The 18,236-nt window shown below is 50.1% G+C and overlaps 1 protein-coding gene across 11 annotated transcripts; it reads left to right on the top strand.

The window, feature by feature from the left end:
• Positions 1–357: 357 nt before the first annotated feature.
• MBD1 (methyl-CpG binding domain protein 1) lies at positions 358–18,076 on the top strand. Of its 11 annotated transcripts, none has more exons than XM_008148276.3 (17): positions 358–499; positions 2,484–2,618; positions 7,693–7,807; positions 7,906–8,072; positions 8,160–8,242; positions 8,644–8,684; positions 9,055–9,201; positions 9,295–9,423; positions 9,598–9,672; positions 9,814–9,930; positions 10,013–10,081; positions 10,656–10,823; positions 11,171–11,470; positions 11,564–11,701; positions 12,028–12,159; positions 12,246–12,307; positions 13,378–15,184. In XM_008148276.3, exons 2-17 carry the CDS (start codon positions 2,509–2,511, stop codon positions 13,415–13,417), a joined length of 1,893 nt encoding a protein of 630 aa, XP_008146498.1. In that variant the 5' UTR covers positions 358–499; positions 2,484–2,508; the 3' UTR covers positions 13,418–15,184. The 11 variants fall into 11 exon arrangements, with proteins under 11 accessions (XP_008146498.1, XP_028011452.1, XP_028011451.1 ...); XM_028155651.2 differs by lacking the exon at positions 13,378–15,184 and adding an exon at positions 17,074–18,076 and having other exon boundaries at positions 421–499; positions 11,171–11,428; positions 11,513–11,701; XM_028155650.2 differs by lacking the exon at positions 13,378–15,184 and adding an exon at positions 15,412–16,329 and having other exon boundaries at positions 421–499; positions 11,171–11,428; positions 11,609–11,701.
• Positions 18,077–18,236: the final 160 nt, after the last annotated feature.

Raw genomic sequence — 18,236 nt, 5'->3', positions numbered from 1 at the left:
GAGATCGCCTAGGCAACGGAGAGCGCAGGCCCGACCCCAACCCTCCACGCCCCCTTCGGTTGGACTGGAGAGCGCAGGCGCACTTGAAGTGGGCGGAGTGGGGAGAGCGCGCCGGTTGGCGAAGCGTGAAGCGCTGGAGCTGCGGGTCTCCGGTAGGGAGGCGAGTGTAATTGGATTGCAGCGCGCAAGCGCAGCAGGTCTGGGCCAGGGGCGCGCGCCGCTGCGGGACTCAGCACGCAGGCGCGCAATCCTCCCCACTAAGGGCAAGCGCCGGCCGGGCATTAGTGCGCAGGCGTCTCTCTGGGAGCGGAACGCTGGGGGTGGGCCCCGGATTTCCGGTCTCGGGTGCAACGAACGGCCGCGGCGGCGACAGCTACCGCTGGAGCGGCTGCAGAGGAGGAAGAAGGGGAGCTGGGCAAGGCCGGAGTCCCTGGCGGGAACCCTCGGAATGGGTTCGCGGACCTAGACCTGTGAAAGCTACCGGCCTGGTGCAGAGCTGGTGAGAGTCGCGGGTGGAAGCGGAGAGCGCTCAGGCGGAGTGGGGAGCAGTGAGGCTCGCTGCGTTGACGGAGGAGGCCCGCAGGCCGATGAGTGGGAGGAATGGCGGCTTCGGAACATTGAGGGGATGGAATAGGGAGGTTTAGGCGGAAGACGGAGAGGACTGGGGCTCAGGACGCTGACAGCGTCGGGATTCTGGACGAGGAGTTAGAGGAGTGAGGGGAGATAGCGGGGCCTCTCGGGTGGAGGAGAGAGAGACGGGTGTTGAGCACCGAGGGGAGTAACGAGGACCTCTCAGGAAGATGACGGAGAGAACTGGGGGCGTTGGATCTTGGAAGGGAGGGACAGGATAGCTAATGGAGGACGAGGAGAGAGCGGGTGTCAGAACGCTGACAGTTAGAGATGGCATGGCCCTGGGACGAGGACAGAGGAGCGGGGCGTTTAGAATGCTGCGGGGAGAACCAGGGTCTCTGGGGCTGTGAGTGGGCTAGAAGATGAGGACGCTGGAGGGAAGGAGTGAGGGAACTTGAACTACAGAGGAGAGGAGTGGGAGGGCCCAGGGCTGAGACTGGGGAGGATTGTGGCTCAGAACACCGACAGAGAGGGAGCCGTTCAGGCTGAGAACAGAAGGAATGAGGGGCTGTTCAGGGTAGGGACGTGGAGGACTTTGGGACTCTGGTAGAGAACACAGAGGAAATCGAGGCAGCTCTGAGGGAGCAGGATTAGCGGACATCAGACAGGGAAGGAAAGAGAGAAACGGGACTCCTGGGTCAAGAACGGGAGCGAATGGGAATCGGAGCGCTGACGTCTAGTGCTGGGAAAGCGCCTGGGGGCGAGATGAATGGGGCCTCTTGAGCTGAGGAGGGGAGGATGGAGGTGACAAAGGGAGGAATAGGGAGCCAACAGATCAAAGACAGAGAACGGCTCTTGGGCCAAGGACGGGAGAAGTAAGGAGGAAGAGGGAAAGGTTCCTAGGTGGGCAGTGGGGAGAAATGACGGGCTCTCAGGCGAAGGATGGGGAGGAAGGAATGGGATCAGGGCACTGAAAGTGAGGCATGAGAACCCTTGGGTTGAGGATGGGGCTTCCAGGTCAAGAGGATGACGAATGTCAAGAAGAAATGGTGGGAATGGGGATTTCTCTTCCTTATATCGGCCAGTTGCCTGTGGCAGGTGTCCGAGTAGAGCATATGGGGCGTTATCCAAGGCGTCTCTTGAGATAAACGTCACTGTGCAGGTGTTCGGACGTTAAGTAGTTGCTAGCGAAGAGACTACTCTACGCAAGCAGGACCGAGGGTAGGCATTATCATCTGACCTTATATTCATATAGTTAAGACTGCCGGGGGAATTATGCCACACAAGAATATGCAGTTGAAAATCACACAGCACACTTTATTACTCACAAGGTTCCTGGTGCCGTGGGCTCAGACTTAACGGGGTCCCCGGGGAAGAGTGGCGTCCTCTGCGGGCAGCGGCGGCTCCATCTTTGGGTGGCTGGCCATCTGGTTGGGTCGAGTCAGCGGGAGGAGGGCGACTGAAGTCTCGCGATCCGAGGTTCGGCGTGGGGCAAAGCAGTGTGGAGCGTGGAGCAAGAGGATGATCGATGTCTGAAGTCGGGGACCCATTTTTTAAGCCTGTTCTGGCCCACGGCAGTCCAGGTGGCTATCAGTAACATACGTCATCACACAAGTGTTATCAGTAACGTGTCATTCCTATGGGTGGAGTACAGGAGGAATATGGGGTAAGTTTTATCTCTGTCACACACACACAGGGAGGTGGTTACCTAAGTGGTCAAGTCTGACCCTTAATATGTCACTCTAAGAGTTCACCCTAAAATTACAAACTTATAAACTAGAAAATTATCACTGTTACAGCAGGTCCCTGGTTTTGCACAAGTATTAATAGATACCAGTGGTTTCTGTGGCCTGGGACACAACATGTCACCTCCGACAGGCTCAGTTTCTCCCATTGCTCCCTCCATATTGCAGGCCCCTGTTCCTTCCTGTGGCTCCCATGGCTGAGGAGTGGCTGGACTGCCCAGCCCTGGGCCCCGGCTGGAAGCGTCGTGAGGTTTTTCGAAAGTCAGGCGCCACCTGCGGACGCTCAGACACCTATTACCAGAGGTACTGGTTGGGTTGTGGGCAGAGTCAGGGGTAGGACTTAGCCTGGTTAGGCAGAGTAAAATTGGGGTGTGGTTAAATTTATGGGTGGGGCTAAAATCATGCATATACATTTGATCATTATTTGCAGATTCCATATTTGTAAATTCGCCTACTCACTACACTTTGTACCCCAAAGTCATTACTCAGCTGTATTTTCATGGTCATTCGTGGACATGCAAAGAGCAGCAAAAACAATTTAACTAGCCTGGTGGTGCACCTATTCCCAGGTTGAGCAAAGCCTTCTTATTCCAGCACTTGTACTATAAACAAGTCCTTTTCATGGTCTCCTTAGTGCTGTGTTCTTCAAATTTTTGTGCTATTTGCAATGGCCCTCAAGCATAGTGCTGAAGTGTTATCTAGTGTTCTACTAGTAAGTGCAAGAAGTCTGTGATGTGCAGTAGGAGAAAATACATCCTATATAATAAAAGGGTAATATGCAAATCGACGGAACTGCAGAACGACTGGTCACTATGATGTGCACTGACCACTAGGGGGCAGATGCTCAATGCAGGAGCCGCTGAGCTCCGGTGACTTTGGCAGTGGCAGTTCTCAGATGACGCACCCTGGTACCAGAGAGGAGGGAGCCCGATTCCGGGGTGCGTCACCCAAGAACCTCCCTCTCGCAATCCGGGACCCCTCAGGGGATATTGGAGAGCTGGTTTTGGGCCGATTCCCACAGGACAGGGCGAGGGACCCCACCTGCCTGAGGGACCCGCTCACTCTGCAGATGCCCTTCAAGCCAAGGTACTGCCCCAGGTGCAGCTGGCAGGAGAGGGACCGTGGGAGGTTGGCTCCAGGGCCTGTCCGGCCCTTCTCGCCCAGTCCCGCCCCGCCCTGCCCCGCCGGCCACCTTCTGATTAATTTCCTTTCAATGTGCACAAATCTGCGCACCAGGGCACTAGTCCTATCTAATAATAGACAAATATGCAAATTGACCACACCTCTGACACACCCATAAGCCACGCCCACCATCCAATCAGAGCGAGTATGCAAATTAACCCAAACCAAGATGGCTACAGCCACAGAGAGCAAGGTTTCCTAGGTAACAGAGGAAGCCAAGCTTTCTGCCTGCCCTTACCAGGCCTAAGCCTCCACTCAAGCTACAAAGTTTCAATTATAGAAGGTAAACAAATTCAAAGAAATGGCGGCAGAATGGAGCTTGAGAGAGCAGGCCAGGGTTGCCGCCGGCAACAGGGGAAGCAAAGCTTTCCGCACACCCTGGCCGGGCCCACCCGCTTAAGGCAACAAAGTTTCAATTATAACCCCAACACAAATGGCTACCGGCCTCGGAGGGAGCCCTAGGCTTGGCTCCGCTCCAGGCTACAAAGTTTCAATTGTAGAAGGAAAATAAATTCCAGATACCAGGGCCTCCGCTTGGGTTGCCAAGGGGCGTAGACGGCCTGCAAACCACCACAGGCCCCTCGCTCAGGCCGCCCCACACCCCAAGGGAACCCCCACCTGATCCCAGATGCCCTTCAGGGCAAACCAGCTGGCCCCCACCTGTGCACCAGGCCTCTATCCTATCTAATAAAAGAGTAATATGCAGATTGATCATCACTGCAACACACAATATAGCTGCCCCCATGTGGTCAAAGATCCTGCCCCCATGTGGACACAAGATGGCCACCACAAGATGGCCAGCAGGAGAGGGCAGTTGGGAGGCACCTGGCCTGCAAGGGAGGGCAGTTGAGAAGGACCAGGCCTGCAAGGGAGGGCAGTTGGAGGTGATCAACCTTGCAGGAGAGGGCAGTTAGGGGTGACCAGGCCGGCAGAGGAGGGAAGTTGGGGGCAAACAGGCTGGCAGCAGAGTGGTTAGGGGGTGATCAGGCTGGCAGGCAGAAGCGGTTAGGGGCAATCAGGAAGGCAGGCAGGCAAGCAGTTTGGAGCCAGCAGTCCTGGATTGTGAGAGGGCAGTCGGACATCCCTCGAGGGGTCCCAGATTCGAGAGGGTACAGGCTGGGCTGAGGGACAACCCCCCTGTGCACGAATTTTGTGCACCGGGCCTCTAGTGTTAAATAAACTCCATTCAGGTGTGAGTTGCAGTATTGTCAGCTGTGAGTTCATTATCAGTGAATCAAAAGTGTGGTACATCTAGAAAAAGAAGAGGAAATTCTCCAATTTGTACACGAGACTGCTTCGGAAAGTAGTATCTATAGTACGTGATGAAGCTAAGGAAAAGGTGGAAGACTGGCGAATTGTGTGGATGTATGAGATGCTGACCAATAAAGTGGTGTAGTGGGCAGCATTATGAGGCTGAAAACCCAGAAGTGACAGTCATGTTGCTCAGGTTTAGGAAAATGTTAAACCTGTTGCCACTAGTGCTGGCTATCTCAAACGTTTCAAAGGTGATATATTGTGAAAAATGTTAAATTTGCATGCAAGGCAGATTAGAAGTCTGCGGAAGATTTTAAAAAATACCTGCCAAGTGTTATGTGGGAAAGCAGCTATGTAGAAGAGTAGATTTTCAATGCTGATGAGACTGGAAGGTTTTACAAGGACATTGGCAAAGAAACCTATCTGATGCAGATGGACTTCAAAGCTCCTGGCTTTACATCGTTCAGAGACCACACAGTTAGGTATTTATAAGAAGAATATATTAAATAGGGTATTTTGACACAGAAACACATAAAACAAGGTTACATAGGATTAGTTTACAAAAATATTGTGACCACAGGCTCATAGGAACCACCCTGTAGTTCTACTAGGAGCAGTGGCTCTATATTCACTAATGCAGTGTTCAAGCTGACTTTATAGAACATAACCACCAGAAATAATGAAATTTGACTATAATTCATAAACATACATACTTATAAACAATTTATGCATAAGGATTTAAGATATATTTGTGATATACTCGTTATTAAATTTTCTACTCTCTTCCTGAACTTTGTCTAAATTGCTGTTTTCCTGTAAGAATAATAAAATTACAAGTATATTTACATTTACTTATATTTAATTTTACATTCACATATTTTTAGCATATAAAACTTCCAACATTTATAAATGTAAGTGCAATTATCAAGAACTGTAAAGGATCAGAGATTTTACCCTAATTAGGTCAAGACAGCAATTGAGTTCAATATCAGTGAATCAAAGTTCAATATCAGTGAATGTCATAGTTTTGTGGGTGCTGTTGGGAGACATGAGATTCCTGGGTCAGAGATGAAAGAGTTTATTACTCTTAGCAATAGCAGTATCCAGAAGGAGTCCCTGAAAGCCAGTTCCGGCAGGGTGAAATGAAGAAGGCTAACTAGCACTGCACATGCACTGGGTTGTGTTGTAGGTAAGGAACCCTGAGCTTAAGGACTGCAGTCTTTTATAATGTTTAGGACAGTAAGGATATCTGCCCTTTGCTCTAGAAGGAGACCCTTCCTCTTACCTTCCAAGGTTATTTACTGTGCAAACATCCTTGAAAAGACAGTTAATAGCAAAGGACAGTTTGTGCCTTTCTTGCAAAGCATACAGAAATGCAAGAGACCTTTGGAGTATTGTGTCCTAACATCAATTACTTAAACTTTATTTTGTATGTAGTTGCATTTATTTGTATGTATATTTATGTGCACATTTTTATATGTTTGTATATTGACTGATTTTAGAGAGAGGAAGAGAAAGGGAGAGAGAGAGAAACAGATTTGTTGTTCTACTTATTTATGCATTCATTGGTTGCTTCATATATATATATATATATATATGTGTGTGTGTGTGTGTGTGTGTGTGTGTATGTATATGTGTGTATGTGTGTATATATGTACACACACACACACACACATACATACATACATACATACACTAGAGGCCTGAAAATCGTGCACTTAGGGGGTCCCTCAGCCTGGCCTGCACCCTCTCGCAGTCCAGGAGCCCTCGGAGGATGTCTGACTGATGGCTCAAGCTGGCAATCGGACATCCTTAGTGCTGCTGCCACTGCCACTGCCACTGCGCTCACCAGCCATGAGCCCAGCTCAGGGCTTCTGGCTGAGGGGTGCTCCCCCTATGGGAGCGCCCTGACCACCAGGGGGCAACTCCTGCATTGAGCGTCTGCCCCCCTGGTGGTCAGTGTGTGTCATAGCAACTGGTTGTTCTGCCATTCAGTCAATTTGCATATTAGCCTTTTATTATATAAGATTATTTTTATTGCTTTCTGAGAATAAGAGAGAGATAGAAACATCAGTGATGAGAATCATTGATTGGCTCCCTCCTATACACCCCACACTGGGGATCGAGCTAGCAACCTGGGCGTGCTCTGACCAGGAATTGAACTGTGATGTACTGGTTCATAGGTCAATGCTCAACCACTGAGCCATGCCGGCCAAGCCATTGGTTGCTTCTTGTATGTGCCCTGACTGGAGATTGAACCTGCAACCTTGGCATATCAGGACAACACTCTAACCGAATGAGCTACCTGGCCAGGGCTGTATATGTAGATTTTTAAACATTTGTTCCATAAATTTGTTTGTGTATTTAGTATATACTGCTAACACATTTACATTTTACTTAATGTATTTGTGTTTATTTTAACTTACATAGAATATCTCTAGTGTTATATGTTATACTAGTAAATACATGCACATTCATTTGCATTTATGTTATTAACCCTTTGCACTCGCTTGCTTTTTTCTCGATTCCTTTATTCTACTCGGGATTTAATTTTTTAAATACCCCAGATTTTACAAAGCGCGGCTGTAGAATAAAAAAACTGGAGTTTCTTTTCATACAAACTTATTTATTTGGATTTTTTTTATATTTCAAATTATTGATACATTCAAAGAGTATAAAAAGAGCTGCTACCGATGCTAACCGTGTCGAGTCACACTCGACATCTGAGTGCAAAAGGTTAATGTTTGTATACCTGCTGGTATTTATACACCTTTAATATTCTTGCTACTGAGGGTTAGTTGGGGTAGGGCCTGGCCAGGCAGATCCAGACTACCTCTGTATTCCACCAGCCCTGCAGGCCTGTCCCCCTCTCAGGGGGAATTGTGTAGGTGGAGGGGCAATGGCTCCACCTGCATACTTATCACTTCTTGCCCACCCCCAGCCCCACAGGAGACAGGATCCGAAGCAAAGTTGAGCTGATCCGATACCTGGGCCCTTCGTGCGACCTCACCCTCTTCGACTTCAAACAAGGCATCCTGTGCTATCCAGCCCCCAAGGTGCTACACAGTGTGGGGTACCCAGATGCCAGGGGGGCTTAGCCACCTAAAACCCACCCACTGACCTACATTCTTCCTGCCTTTGCTCTTACTTCCAGGCCCAAAACTTGGCTCTCCCCGGAAGGAAGCGGAAGAAGCCTTCGAAGCCAGTTAAAGCTCGAAAATGTCAGGTTGGACCCAAGAGGGTTGAGGTTAGAAAGGAGGCCCCAGGGGCTAAAACCAAGGCTGATGCTGACACAGCCCCAGCTTCGCTCCCTGCACCTGGGTGAGTGTTGGCCTAAAGTGAGCCAAGTGGGTGAGGGTTGTGGTTGGGGGTGTACTCAGGGCCCCACACTCATGTTTCTTATCCCAGGCACTGTGAGAACTGTGGAATCAGCTTCTCAGGGGATGGTACCGGAAGGCAGCGGCTCAAGACATTGTGCAAGGACTGCAGAGGTGAGTGGGCCCTGTTACTGGAGGAGATAGGAGCTGGAATAGTTCTGGTGTCAGTCTAGGACAGGCGTCCTCAAACTACGGCCCGCGGGCCACATGCGGCCCGCCGAGGACATTTATCTGGCCCGCCGGGTGTTTTTGCCGTTTTGTTTTTTTACTTCAAAATAAGATATGTGCAGTGTGCATAGGAATTTGTTCCTAGTTGTTTTTTTTTTAACTATAGTCTGGCCCTCCAACGGTCTGAGGGACAATGAACTGGCCCCCTGTTTAAAAAGTTTGAGGACCCCTGGTCTAGGACACCAGTGTCAGGCTGGACATTGAATGGTGAATGGCAGGGCACAGGCATTGGATGAGATCAAATATCTAATGCTCCCTTTCCTCATCTCTTATCTTCCTTCCCCCAGCACAGAGAATTGCTTTCAACCGGGAGCAGAGGATGTTTAAGGTAAGCATGACCTACCTCTTCCTCACAAGTGGGTGGTGGGAGCAAGATGTAATGGGAGCTAGTGGAGGGTCTGAAGGAATGGTGATGGATCCATGTGGTGTCACTTATTTTGTAGGGAGCTAGCTGCAGTCAGCAGACTGTAATGGGCGTTAATAGGATGTTAGTAGATGAGGTTAATGGGAATGGTAGACATTGTGATGGCCTCAATGATGTTGGCTAATCAGTAATTATCAGATACAGTGATGAAGCACATGGGGGCCTAGCAGACATGGTGATGGGAGCTAACGTAGGATCAGCAGACTCTTGAGGGGCAGTGCTCCTGGAGTCACTCTGCCTAAGTCTGTGACTTGGCCCCACCCATTCCGTGCAGCGTGTGGGCTGTGGAGAGTGTGCAGCCTGTCGGGTAACCGAGGACTGCGGGGCCTGCTCCACCTGCCTTCTGCAGCTGCCCCATGATGTGGCCTCAGGGCTATTCTGCAAGTGTGAGCGGAGACGGTGCCTCAGGATTGTGGAAAAGGTGAGTTGGGCAGGTGGGGTGGGCCCAAGGCTAACCCTAGCCCTGGCCCTCCTAGCCCTAGCCCCGTGCATCATACCTCTGGCCCCCCAACAGAGCCGAGGGTGTGGAGTGTGCCGGGGCTGTCAGACCCGAGAGGACTGTGGCCGTTGCCGAGTCTGCCTTCGCCCTCCCCGCCCTGGTCTCAGGCGCCAGTGGAGGTGCATCCAGCGGCGCTGCCTACGAGTGAGTCAGGCTGGAGGGGCCGGTGCTGGTGGGGCCAGGGCTGGGGCAGAGCTCATTCTGCTATTAGACTTGCTACTGCTTCCTCCCAACCTGGCCTTGCCCACCTCATGTCTTCTTTTCTCCTTTCCCCTACTCTCACCTTCCTGGCGCTACCTACCTGCCCCTGTCTGCCAGCATCTTGCCCATCGCCTGCGTCGCCACCATCAGCGATGTCAACGACGCCCTCCCCTAGCTGTGGCTCCCCCTGCTGTGAGTGCCCCATCCCACTCTGCCTGTCTGTCCCACGCATGCTTTCTGCATTCCTTGGGGGCGGGGGGTGGGGAGGGAGGGTCCTGTGTCTGCCTGGTGCCACCATGCCTAAACTAATCTACACTTTTGGCTTTCTGCTAGGGTAAGCGTAGCCGCCGCAGGGGAGGCTGTGACTCCAAGATGGCTGCCCGTCGGCGTTCCAGAACCCAGCCACTACCTCCACTTCCCCCACCTCAGCCTCCAGAGTCCCCAGAGCTGGTGAGGCCCTAGAGGGCGGGGGAAGGCACAACCCTAATCTTACCCAGTACCTAACATGACCCCACCCCATTTGCCTCTGCAGCACCCCAGAGCCCTGGGCCCCTCATCACCTGCTGAGTTCATCTATTACTGTGTAGACGAGGACGAGCTAGTGAGTGGCCCCATCTTACCTGGACAAGTCTAGACTCTCCTAAGGCACTTGGTTAAGCCCAAAGAAGCACGTGCTGCAATGGGCCTAATAGAGGAAGAGCAAGGCACAGTAATGGGTACCAGTATGGGATAAGCAGACAATGGGGAGAGACTAATATGGGATCAACAGGTGCAGTGATAGTACCCAATGCCACATGAAGTAACATTCTGGTGGGGCTAAAAGAGAAAAAGCTGCCACGATGACCAGAGTTCACATAGGGTGAGTAGACGCAGCAGGTGTGGTAGGTGCTAATAGAGGGTCAGCAGAATCCTGCTAGAGGTGGGAAGGTCAAAGACCTTGTCTTGGTAGCTAGTGGGGACTAGCAGATAGAGTGATGGATACTGTGTTGGAGCAGCCACAATGCTAATAGTATCGAGAGGTATTTGGTACAGTGATCGTGCCTGATGCGTGACTAGTGGGAGTCAGGCTAAGACTACTGTGCGTCTAGTTCCCTCCCATGGGGCTAGTGGAGGAGCAGCAGGAACAGTACTGTACTAGTCTTAACGACAGTCCCCCTTCCTCCCCTGTCCCCCAGCAACCTTACACAAACCGCCGGCAGAACCGAAAGTGCGGGGCCTGTGCAGCCTGCCTGCGGCGGATGGACTGTGGCCACTGTGACTTCTGCTTCGACAAGCCCAAGTTCGGGGGCAGTAACCAGAAGCGCCAGAAGTGTCGTTGGCGCCAGTGCCTGCAGTTTGCCATGGTGGGTAAGGCAGGAAGGGTCAGGTGGGCACGTTAGGTTAGGCCGGGTCCCCCAGTGCCTGGGAGTGGTGGGTGGGACAGGCCAGATGGGTCTTGCAGCTTCAGAGGGGTGAGTGGGGCAATGGGTTTGGTCCAGGATTAGACAGACATCGAGCCAATGTAAATGAGGAATTTGGGTGGCATTGGCACTGGTAACAGGAGACAAGCAGGCTCCGTGATAAGGGGCTCATATATAAGCAGATTTTCTGCTGGTACTAGTTGGGGGATCAGCAGGCTTGTTGGTCAGGGCAGGGTAGTGTGGTCAGGTCACTGCATCAGGTGACCGTAACACCCCCCCTCTTCTCACAGAAGCGCCTGCTGCCAAGTGTCTGGGCAGGGTCTGAGGATGGGGCAGCGTCACCCCCACCTATCCCTCGTCGAAAGAGGCCAGGATCTACTCGACGGCCCCGTGTAGGCCACACCTTGAAGACCCCCTCGGGCACGCCCACAGTCCGAACCAGCCAAGCCCAGACTCCAGTGAAGCAGGAAGCAGGCAATGGCTTTGTGCTGCCCCCGCCTGGCACTGACCTGGTGTTCTTACGGGAGGGTGCAAGCAGTCCTGTGCAGGTACCTGGCCCTGCCCCAGCCTCCACAGAACCCCTGTTGCAGGTGAGGGCCCCACCTCAACCTGCCCTTCCCACCCCTGTCCAGCCTTGTTCCGGGAAGCTGGGACCAAGTCTGCTGCAATCCTCCTTCACACAGGGGGCCCAGTGCCCTGGCCTGAGTTGGGTTGTGGTCTTACCCCAGGTGAAGCAAGAGAAGGTGGATGCTCAGGAAGACTGGACACCAGGCAGAGCCATCCTGACTTCTCCCGTATTGCTGCGTGGCTGCCCCAGCAAGGTGGGGCTCAGTGATGGGTGATCTGTGAGCTGAGTGATGGTGAGCGTGATGGTGGTTCTTTGAGCAGAGCAATGGGTATGCTGATTGCAGCCTTTCCACAGAACTACTCTGCCTTCCCCAGGCAACTAGCTTTGCCTGCCTTGCTGCCCAGCTAATAGAAAAATGGAAATCTGAGGGGAATGGGAAAAATTCTTAGACAGATGGTTTTTCTGTGCTGAAGTGTGATAGAAGGGTTTATGAGCACAGTGACAGGTTGGCTGATAAGAGACTCTTTCCTTAGGCCAACCTTGCTTTTCTGACTGTTGCCTATTTCCCACCTCTCCCAGGCAGTAGACTCGGGCCTGCCACTTGTGAAGCAAGAGCCCCCTGACTCTGAGGAGGAAAAAGAGAAGAGCAAGGATGACTCAGCCTCTGATTCGGCCCCAGAGGAGGAGGCAGGAGGGGCTGGCACGCCAGTGGTCAGTGCTCGGGGACACCGCACCCTGCCCTGACTTAACTTTAACCCAACCAGCCATGTTGACCCATGATGTTAATTCTTCCCCAGATCACGGAGATTTTCAGCCTGGGTGGAACCCGTCTTCGGGACACAGCAGTCTGGTTGCCAAGGTGTGCCCCGTATAGTGAGGGGTGGGGATGGGGTGGGTTCCGGACAGATGTGGGCCTTGAGTTTTGAGCCTTGAGTATTTGGCATGGTGCAGTAGGAGGTAAAGGCCCCACACTGTGTTGATCATGATCAGTGAGGAGGTATGTGTAGGCCTAGAGATTTCCTGAGGCCCAGGTCGGGGCTCATCTTGGGGGGGGTCAGGGGGGGGTGTCAAGGGAGAGGATTTGTTGTCCTGTGATAAAATTAGAAAGAAAAAGGGAAGGAAAGCCTGGTCCCTAAGAAAAACCAGCAAGAGTCAGACTTTAAATTTGTACTCAGAGAATCATCATTTGGGGTCTTCAATGCCTTTAGAGTCTCCAGGGGATGACCAGGTGGGCTGGATAGTGGTGGATGAGCAGGAGATCTGGGTCGACACACAAGTGTGTGATCTTGGACTAGTCCTGAACCTCCTGTCGGGGGTTAGGCCAGGTTTCTCGAGCCTTTCCTGGGCCTGGGCCTGTTGAGGTTATTAACAGTTTCACCTGCTATGCAGAACTGTCCCTGCAGGCCTGGCAACAGGATGAAGGCTAGGTGCCTGTAAGGACTGGATAGTGAGAGGACAGGGAAGCTGCTTTCTGCAGAATGACGACAGGCCCCACATAGCGCCCCAGACATAAACAACGTCAACTGTTGACCTCAGCACCTGGATTCTTCTGTTCCTACAAACTAGTGTCTGCAGGCCAGAAGTCCCTCCATCTGCACTTGGGCAATTACAGAGCTACTGATTAAGTCCCTGCTGGATACACTGCAGTGTGGGTGATAACAGCAGTGAATACAGTGACCAAGGAAGGCTTGTCTTTCAGGAGTATTCCTGCCTTCAGGGAGCTTATAATCTGACTGGGGAAACAGTTTCCCTGTGCATGAAATCATTACATATAACACAGAAGGGAGTGATGTGCTGTTTGTAATGGAAGATTTTAGAAGAGAGAGAAGGAATAGTTAAGGGGAAGAAGAGTAGGAAATGGTTTTGTGATGCTCCATTTTGTACCTAGCAAACAACCTTCAACATACAGACCTGCTCCCTCTTCCCTAGGTCCAAGGACCTTAAAAAACCTGCAACTAGAAAGCAGTAGACTGGAGGCTTCTGCAGACTGTAGGATTCAAGGTGAAATTTACAGACCGGCTTTATGAGAGACAACACTGACCTACTCAGAGGCTGGACCGTAAAGCGATTGCCAGGGCTTGTGTAGGAATCAGTGGGAACTGGAAACACCACCAAACCAGAGGAGCAGGCCTGTTCAGTCCTTTGAGCTTATAGAGGAAGGAAGGAAGAAAGGAAGAGAAAGTAGAAAGTTGGTGCATCTGCTCCAAATGGTGCAAATCCCAGAAGCCTGAACATGACAAGAAGTTTGACTCTTAGGGGTGGAGGAGCTGGGATTGGGGCTGGGGGTAGAATGAGAGCCACCGTAAACAAGCTAAACAAGCCATCCTCATAAACATGAAATGGCTTCTGGGTGAGACCTGGCAGTGTCTCTAAACATTTCCTCAGGGAGACAGCAACTGAAAATGTAATGTGAATAAATAAGGAAAGGAACTGTAATCTGGTGAGTTCTTCCTTAGGGACCCAGTTTATTTCTCAGAATGGTCTTTTCAGGAAGACTGATTTTGCCCATTTTTGCAGATGGAAAGACATACTCAGAAATTAAATAACTTGTCCAATGTCAAACAGCTAGTATTGATAGAGTCTAGAATTAAACCATTAATTAATGTAAAAGCCTTGTTCTTTAAGCCACTAACCCATAAACTGTAATCCTGAGTTCAATAATGTGTAATAATATAGTAACAGCAACTCCAAAAACAAGGTGGGTTCATTTTAAGCATTATAACAAATCCTTCACACTGCTGTTTCCAGCAGCTCCAAAAACAAGGTGGATCAATTTTCAGCATTATAACAAATCCTTTACACCGCTGTCTCTAGCATGGGCTAGGGCCGTGGTTGGCAAACTCTTTGGCCCCTTGAGTGTGGCTCTTCCACAAAATACCACGGCCTGGGCGAGTCTATTTTGTAGAAGTGGCGTTAGAAGAAATTTAAGTTTAAAAAATTTGGCTCTCAAATTTCAATCGTTGTACTGTTGATATTTGGCTGTGTTGACTAAGAAGTTTGCCGACCACTGGCCTAGGGAGTGCCAAGGCTGTGTGCTTGGGTCTCCTTGTTAGAGCACTTGTGCATCCAGAGACTGGGTTCTTTCCAGGTCTCTGGTGTTGCATAAGATTCCTCAAACCCTAAAAGGTGTCCTTCCACACTGGCTGCTGTCCATTTTGCGTTTTCCTCCTCCTCTTCAGCCAAAGCAGTCTTCGAAGTAGAGCTGTCAGCGTGGCTCATCTTTCTTGACCACTTGTGTCCCCTGCCCCTTGACATTTGTGCTTGGTTTCTGCTCTTAGCCCATCTACAAGGAGTATGAGTTTCTGCTTCAAGTCCTGTCGAAGGGCCAGTCTTGGCTCAGGCTGCCTCACTGTCCAATATTTTGCATAGTGCTAAAAGTGATTAGACATGGGATCATCACTTAGCCAGCTTTACAAGGTCAGGACTGAGTGTGTGCCCCCTTAAATTTTGTAGCTTTTGTGCATCCCTTGCCTTACTCTAGTTCCAGCCCTGCAGCTTTGGGTGATTCAGATGTAGATTAGCTATTTCCCTACTGTAACTCACGATACAGCCCTCTGCCACCCTCTTCTGCCCCTTTCTTTGCCTTGTCCCACCTACTTCAGCCAGAGTCGACTGGATAATTTTCTGCTATTTGTTTTGCTCCTCCCAGGATCCAACCACCCATCCCTAGTATTCTGGTAATTTTGACAATGATGTCCTATGTGAAATGGATTTGATTGGTATTCTGACTGATGAAATAAGAATCTGGTTATTGTGTGTATCAGGGTACAATTAGAAAAGCAGCACCACTGATATAAAGATTTTATATATATGTATGTATGTATGTATTTTATATATATATGTATATATGTATATATATGTATATTAAGGGGTTTATAGGTATTTGACCATACGTAATTGTGGGAGCTGGTTAAACAGTCTCTTTAAGGCTGTTGTCTTTGCATCTAATGCTGGAGCTTGAAGTCTGCAGGGCAGGCAATCGGGAAGGGAAGATGGATGTAAATGTGGGAGACCGAGGACACATTGGCGCCCACAAGCACAAGCTGGACCCCCCCTGCAGATGGCCTGGAACCCATGTCACTCACCACCTCCAACTTCGATGATGTGGGTGTCCTGCAGAAGAAACTGGTGCCCTTCACCACAGAGTTAAATATGCATCTAGCCTAGGAATTTGAGAAGCTGGAGGAGGATCCTGGGGAGGTGGAGCGGCTACAGACCTGTTCCTCCACACCTAGGAGGCGAGCCAGCAGATAAATGACAGCGTGTGAACTGCAACAGTGCCTGGTGCTCCTGCACCAACTTTCAAAGCATAAAAACAACATGCTGCTGTTTCACTTCTCCCCTGCAGTTAGCACATAAAATGTTTCTTGTGGCCCATTCCAACCGGAAGCATATGGGAAGGGAATTCTGGGAAACCGAGGCTAGTCAAGTTGATGCATCACAAAGCCAGCCTGTCATGAATCCGCTCCAAAGGGTCTCACTACTTACCTGAGGATAACTCCATAAAGCTACATTGCTGTAAATGCAAAGTGGAAAGAAGACCATGGATTTCATGGTGACCCAGCAATACAGAAATTCCGTCAAACCCACCCAGTAGAAATGTGGGTCTCAGCTCTCACTATTGAGAACCTGGCCCATGGTAGGCACTGAACTTAATACTGGGGTACAGGAATGAAAAAGATAGAGTCCATGCAATTTTATTAAATACATCAATATGTATTGCAAATGGTGAATGGATTTCCAACTTTCATGGAATTTGTAGAATTCAGAAAACTATCAAGAGGATAGCCCTTGTATGAACCTTGTTGGGGCCCAATAGAAATTGGAAATAATATAGTTTTTGTCTCTAAGCTGTTCTATTTTAAAATTATTTTTAAACGATTTTTGTTGTCCCATTTACTGATTCACATATTTAGTGTATCTTCTGGGAATGTCATGTTGGTAACAGCGTTGACTGCCTCTGAGAAAGTGGGTGGCAAGATAAAAGGTCAGGTTCTGACCAAGGACCTTGGGCAAGTAATACCTATTAGGCCTCCATGGGGGTTTGGCTGAATGCCCAGGCTCACCGCGCCAAGCCCGGCCCCTCCATCCTCGGAACAGGCCCGCCTGAGGGCGTGGGACCACCGTCATCCCACCTGGGCCCCAGGAACTCTGCCCCTCACCCCTACAGGACCTGGAGGGCCAGGGGCGTGGCCTCCATCCCAATAGGGGAAATTGATTCAAATTGTGGTAAAACAGGCAAAACCGAACTGGAGTTAAATTACGGGGCTTGCCTCTGATGAGGGTGCGGCACGACAAGCTCAGGACCAACGCTTGGGACGTTCCCGGGCAGCCGGGTGTCACCCAGGGGTAGCTTCCCCCTGTCACCAAAACTCATTTCTACGGGATCCTCCGGGCTCTACGACCCCGGGGGGTGCCTCAGGCACCCCCAAGTCTCAGCTGCTTTTCCCAAACGCCCACGCCTGGCCGAGGGTGTTTTCATTCCCTCCCTTCCTCTCTAAGGACTTGGTGTCCGGTGACCAGACACCCGTGGGACTGAAAGGTCAAGGAACTAGCTGTCCCTCAGGACTCGGTCCAGGGATCCGAGACGACCATCTAACTTCTTTCTTTCTCTGTTTGTTTCAGGCTACATAAACTCTTAGCAGTAAATGAAAATGAGTATTTTACTGAACTGCAATTGAAAGAAGAAGCATTATAGGAAAAAAAATTATTTTAAAAGATTATTAAAAGAGAAGAAACATTATTTTGTGGCTGAAAAGCTGAACCAGCAATTCAGGAAATGGAATCCAAATCTAGAAAAGTACCAAATACAAAATCTGAAGTGGGTGGATTACAAGTGATTAAGGAATGTTAATTTACAGTAAATTGCAGCCTTAAGATGGTATGCACAATAATTGTGCTTTGGTTATTGTTACACGGCAGTAACTGACTAGGACTGATTTTTTTCTGTAATCTGTATATTCTAGTGTCCTATGTCTGCCCCCACTTCAGAGTGAGAGCAGCAAAGTGTCATTCTTAATTGGCTTTCAGTATTGACTACATTGCTCTTGGCTGGAAATACAGCGGTGGTCCCCACCTGTGCTGAGGGCCCCTTCCAGGTTCCCTGGGATCCGGATTCTCGGAGCCTGATTTCCTCGCACATTTAATCCACACATCCTGACTTTGGTTCAATGTGACCCTTGACTCACACTCTTGGTTTTTATGGTGCCCAGCCATTCCTATCACTGCACTACCAGCCCATCGGGTCTGCCCCCCAGCCTAGAGTACCCCGAGTCTAACTCTTGGTTTGTGCCCAGAGTAATAAGATTTTATTAGTAACAGATTTATCATTACTGGTTGGGCAGGCTGACAAGGCAGTTCAGCTCTAAAATGAGGATAATACCTGCTGTTCTGTTAACCCAGTGGTCGGCAAACTCATTAGTCAACAGAGCCAAGTATCAATAGTACGACGATTGAAATTTCTTTTGAGAGCCAATTTTTTTAACTTAAACTTCTCCTAACGCCACTTCTTCAAAATAGACTCGCCCAGGCCGTGGTATTTTGTGGAAGAGCCACACTCAAGGGGCCAAAGAGCCGCATGTGGCTTGCGAGCCGCAGTTTGCTGACCACGGCATTAACCTGTAAGATATTTGTGAGACTCAAACATCTTATGTTGCCCGGTAAAAATACCTTGCAAATTACTGTAAAAAACTACAAAAATATACAAGGAGGTCTTGTGATGATTTACGTTATCAGATTATCCTAGGATGGCCACAAAATTTAATAACCTTCCCACCAAATGTCCACTC

This window comes from Eptesicus fuscus, chromosome 12 (assembly GCF_027574615.1).
Source record: "Eptesicus fuscus isolate TK198812 chromosome 12, DD_ASM_mEF_20220401, whole genome shotgun sequence".
Lineage (NCBI taxonomy): Eukaryota > Metazoa > Chordata > Mammalia > Chiroptera > Vespertilionidae > Eptesicus > Eptesicus fuscus.
The sequence above is the reverse complement of the archived record's forward strand: the minus strand, read 5'-3'. Positions and strand labels throughout refer to the sequence as shown.

What these genes read in the sequence shown, in the direction of transcription:
- MBD1 (XM_054724438.1), top strand. Translation starts at nt 2,509, where the DNA reads ATGGCTGAGGAGTGGCTGGACTGCCCAGCCCTGGGCCCCGGCTGGAAG. An exon ending in TAGCTGTGGCTCCCCCTGCT is followed by an intron (nt 9,673 to 9,813) that starts GTGAGTGCCCCA and finishes GCTTTCTGCTAG; the next exon opens with GGTAAGCGTAGCCGCCGCAG. An exon ending in GTGTAGACGAGGACGAGCTA is followed by an intron (nt 10,082 to 10,655) that starts GTGAGTGGCCCC and finishes CCTGTCCCCCAG; the next exon opens with CAACCTTACACAAACCGCCG.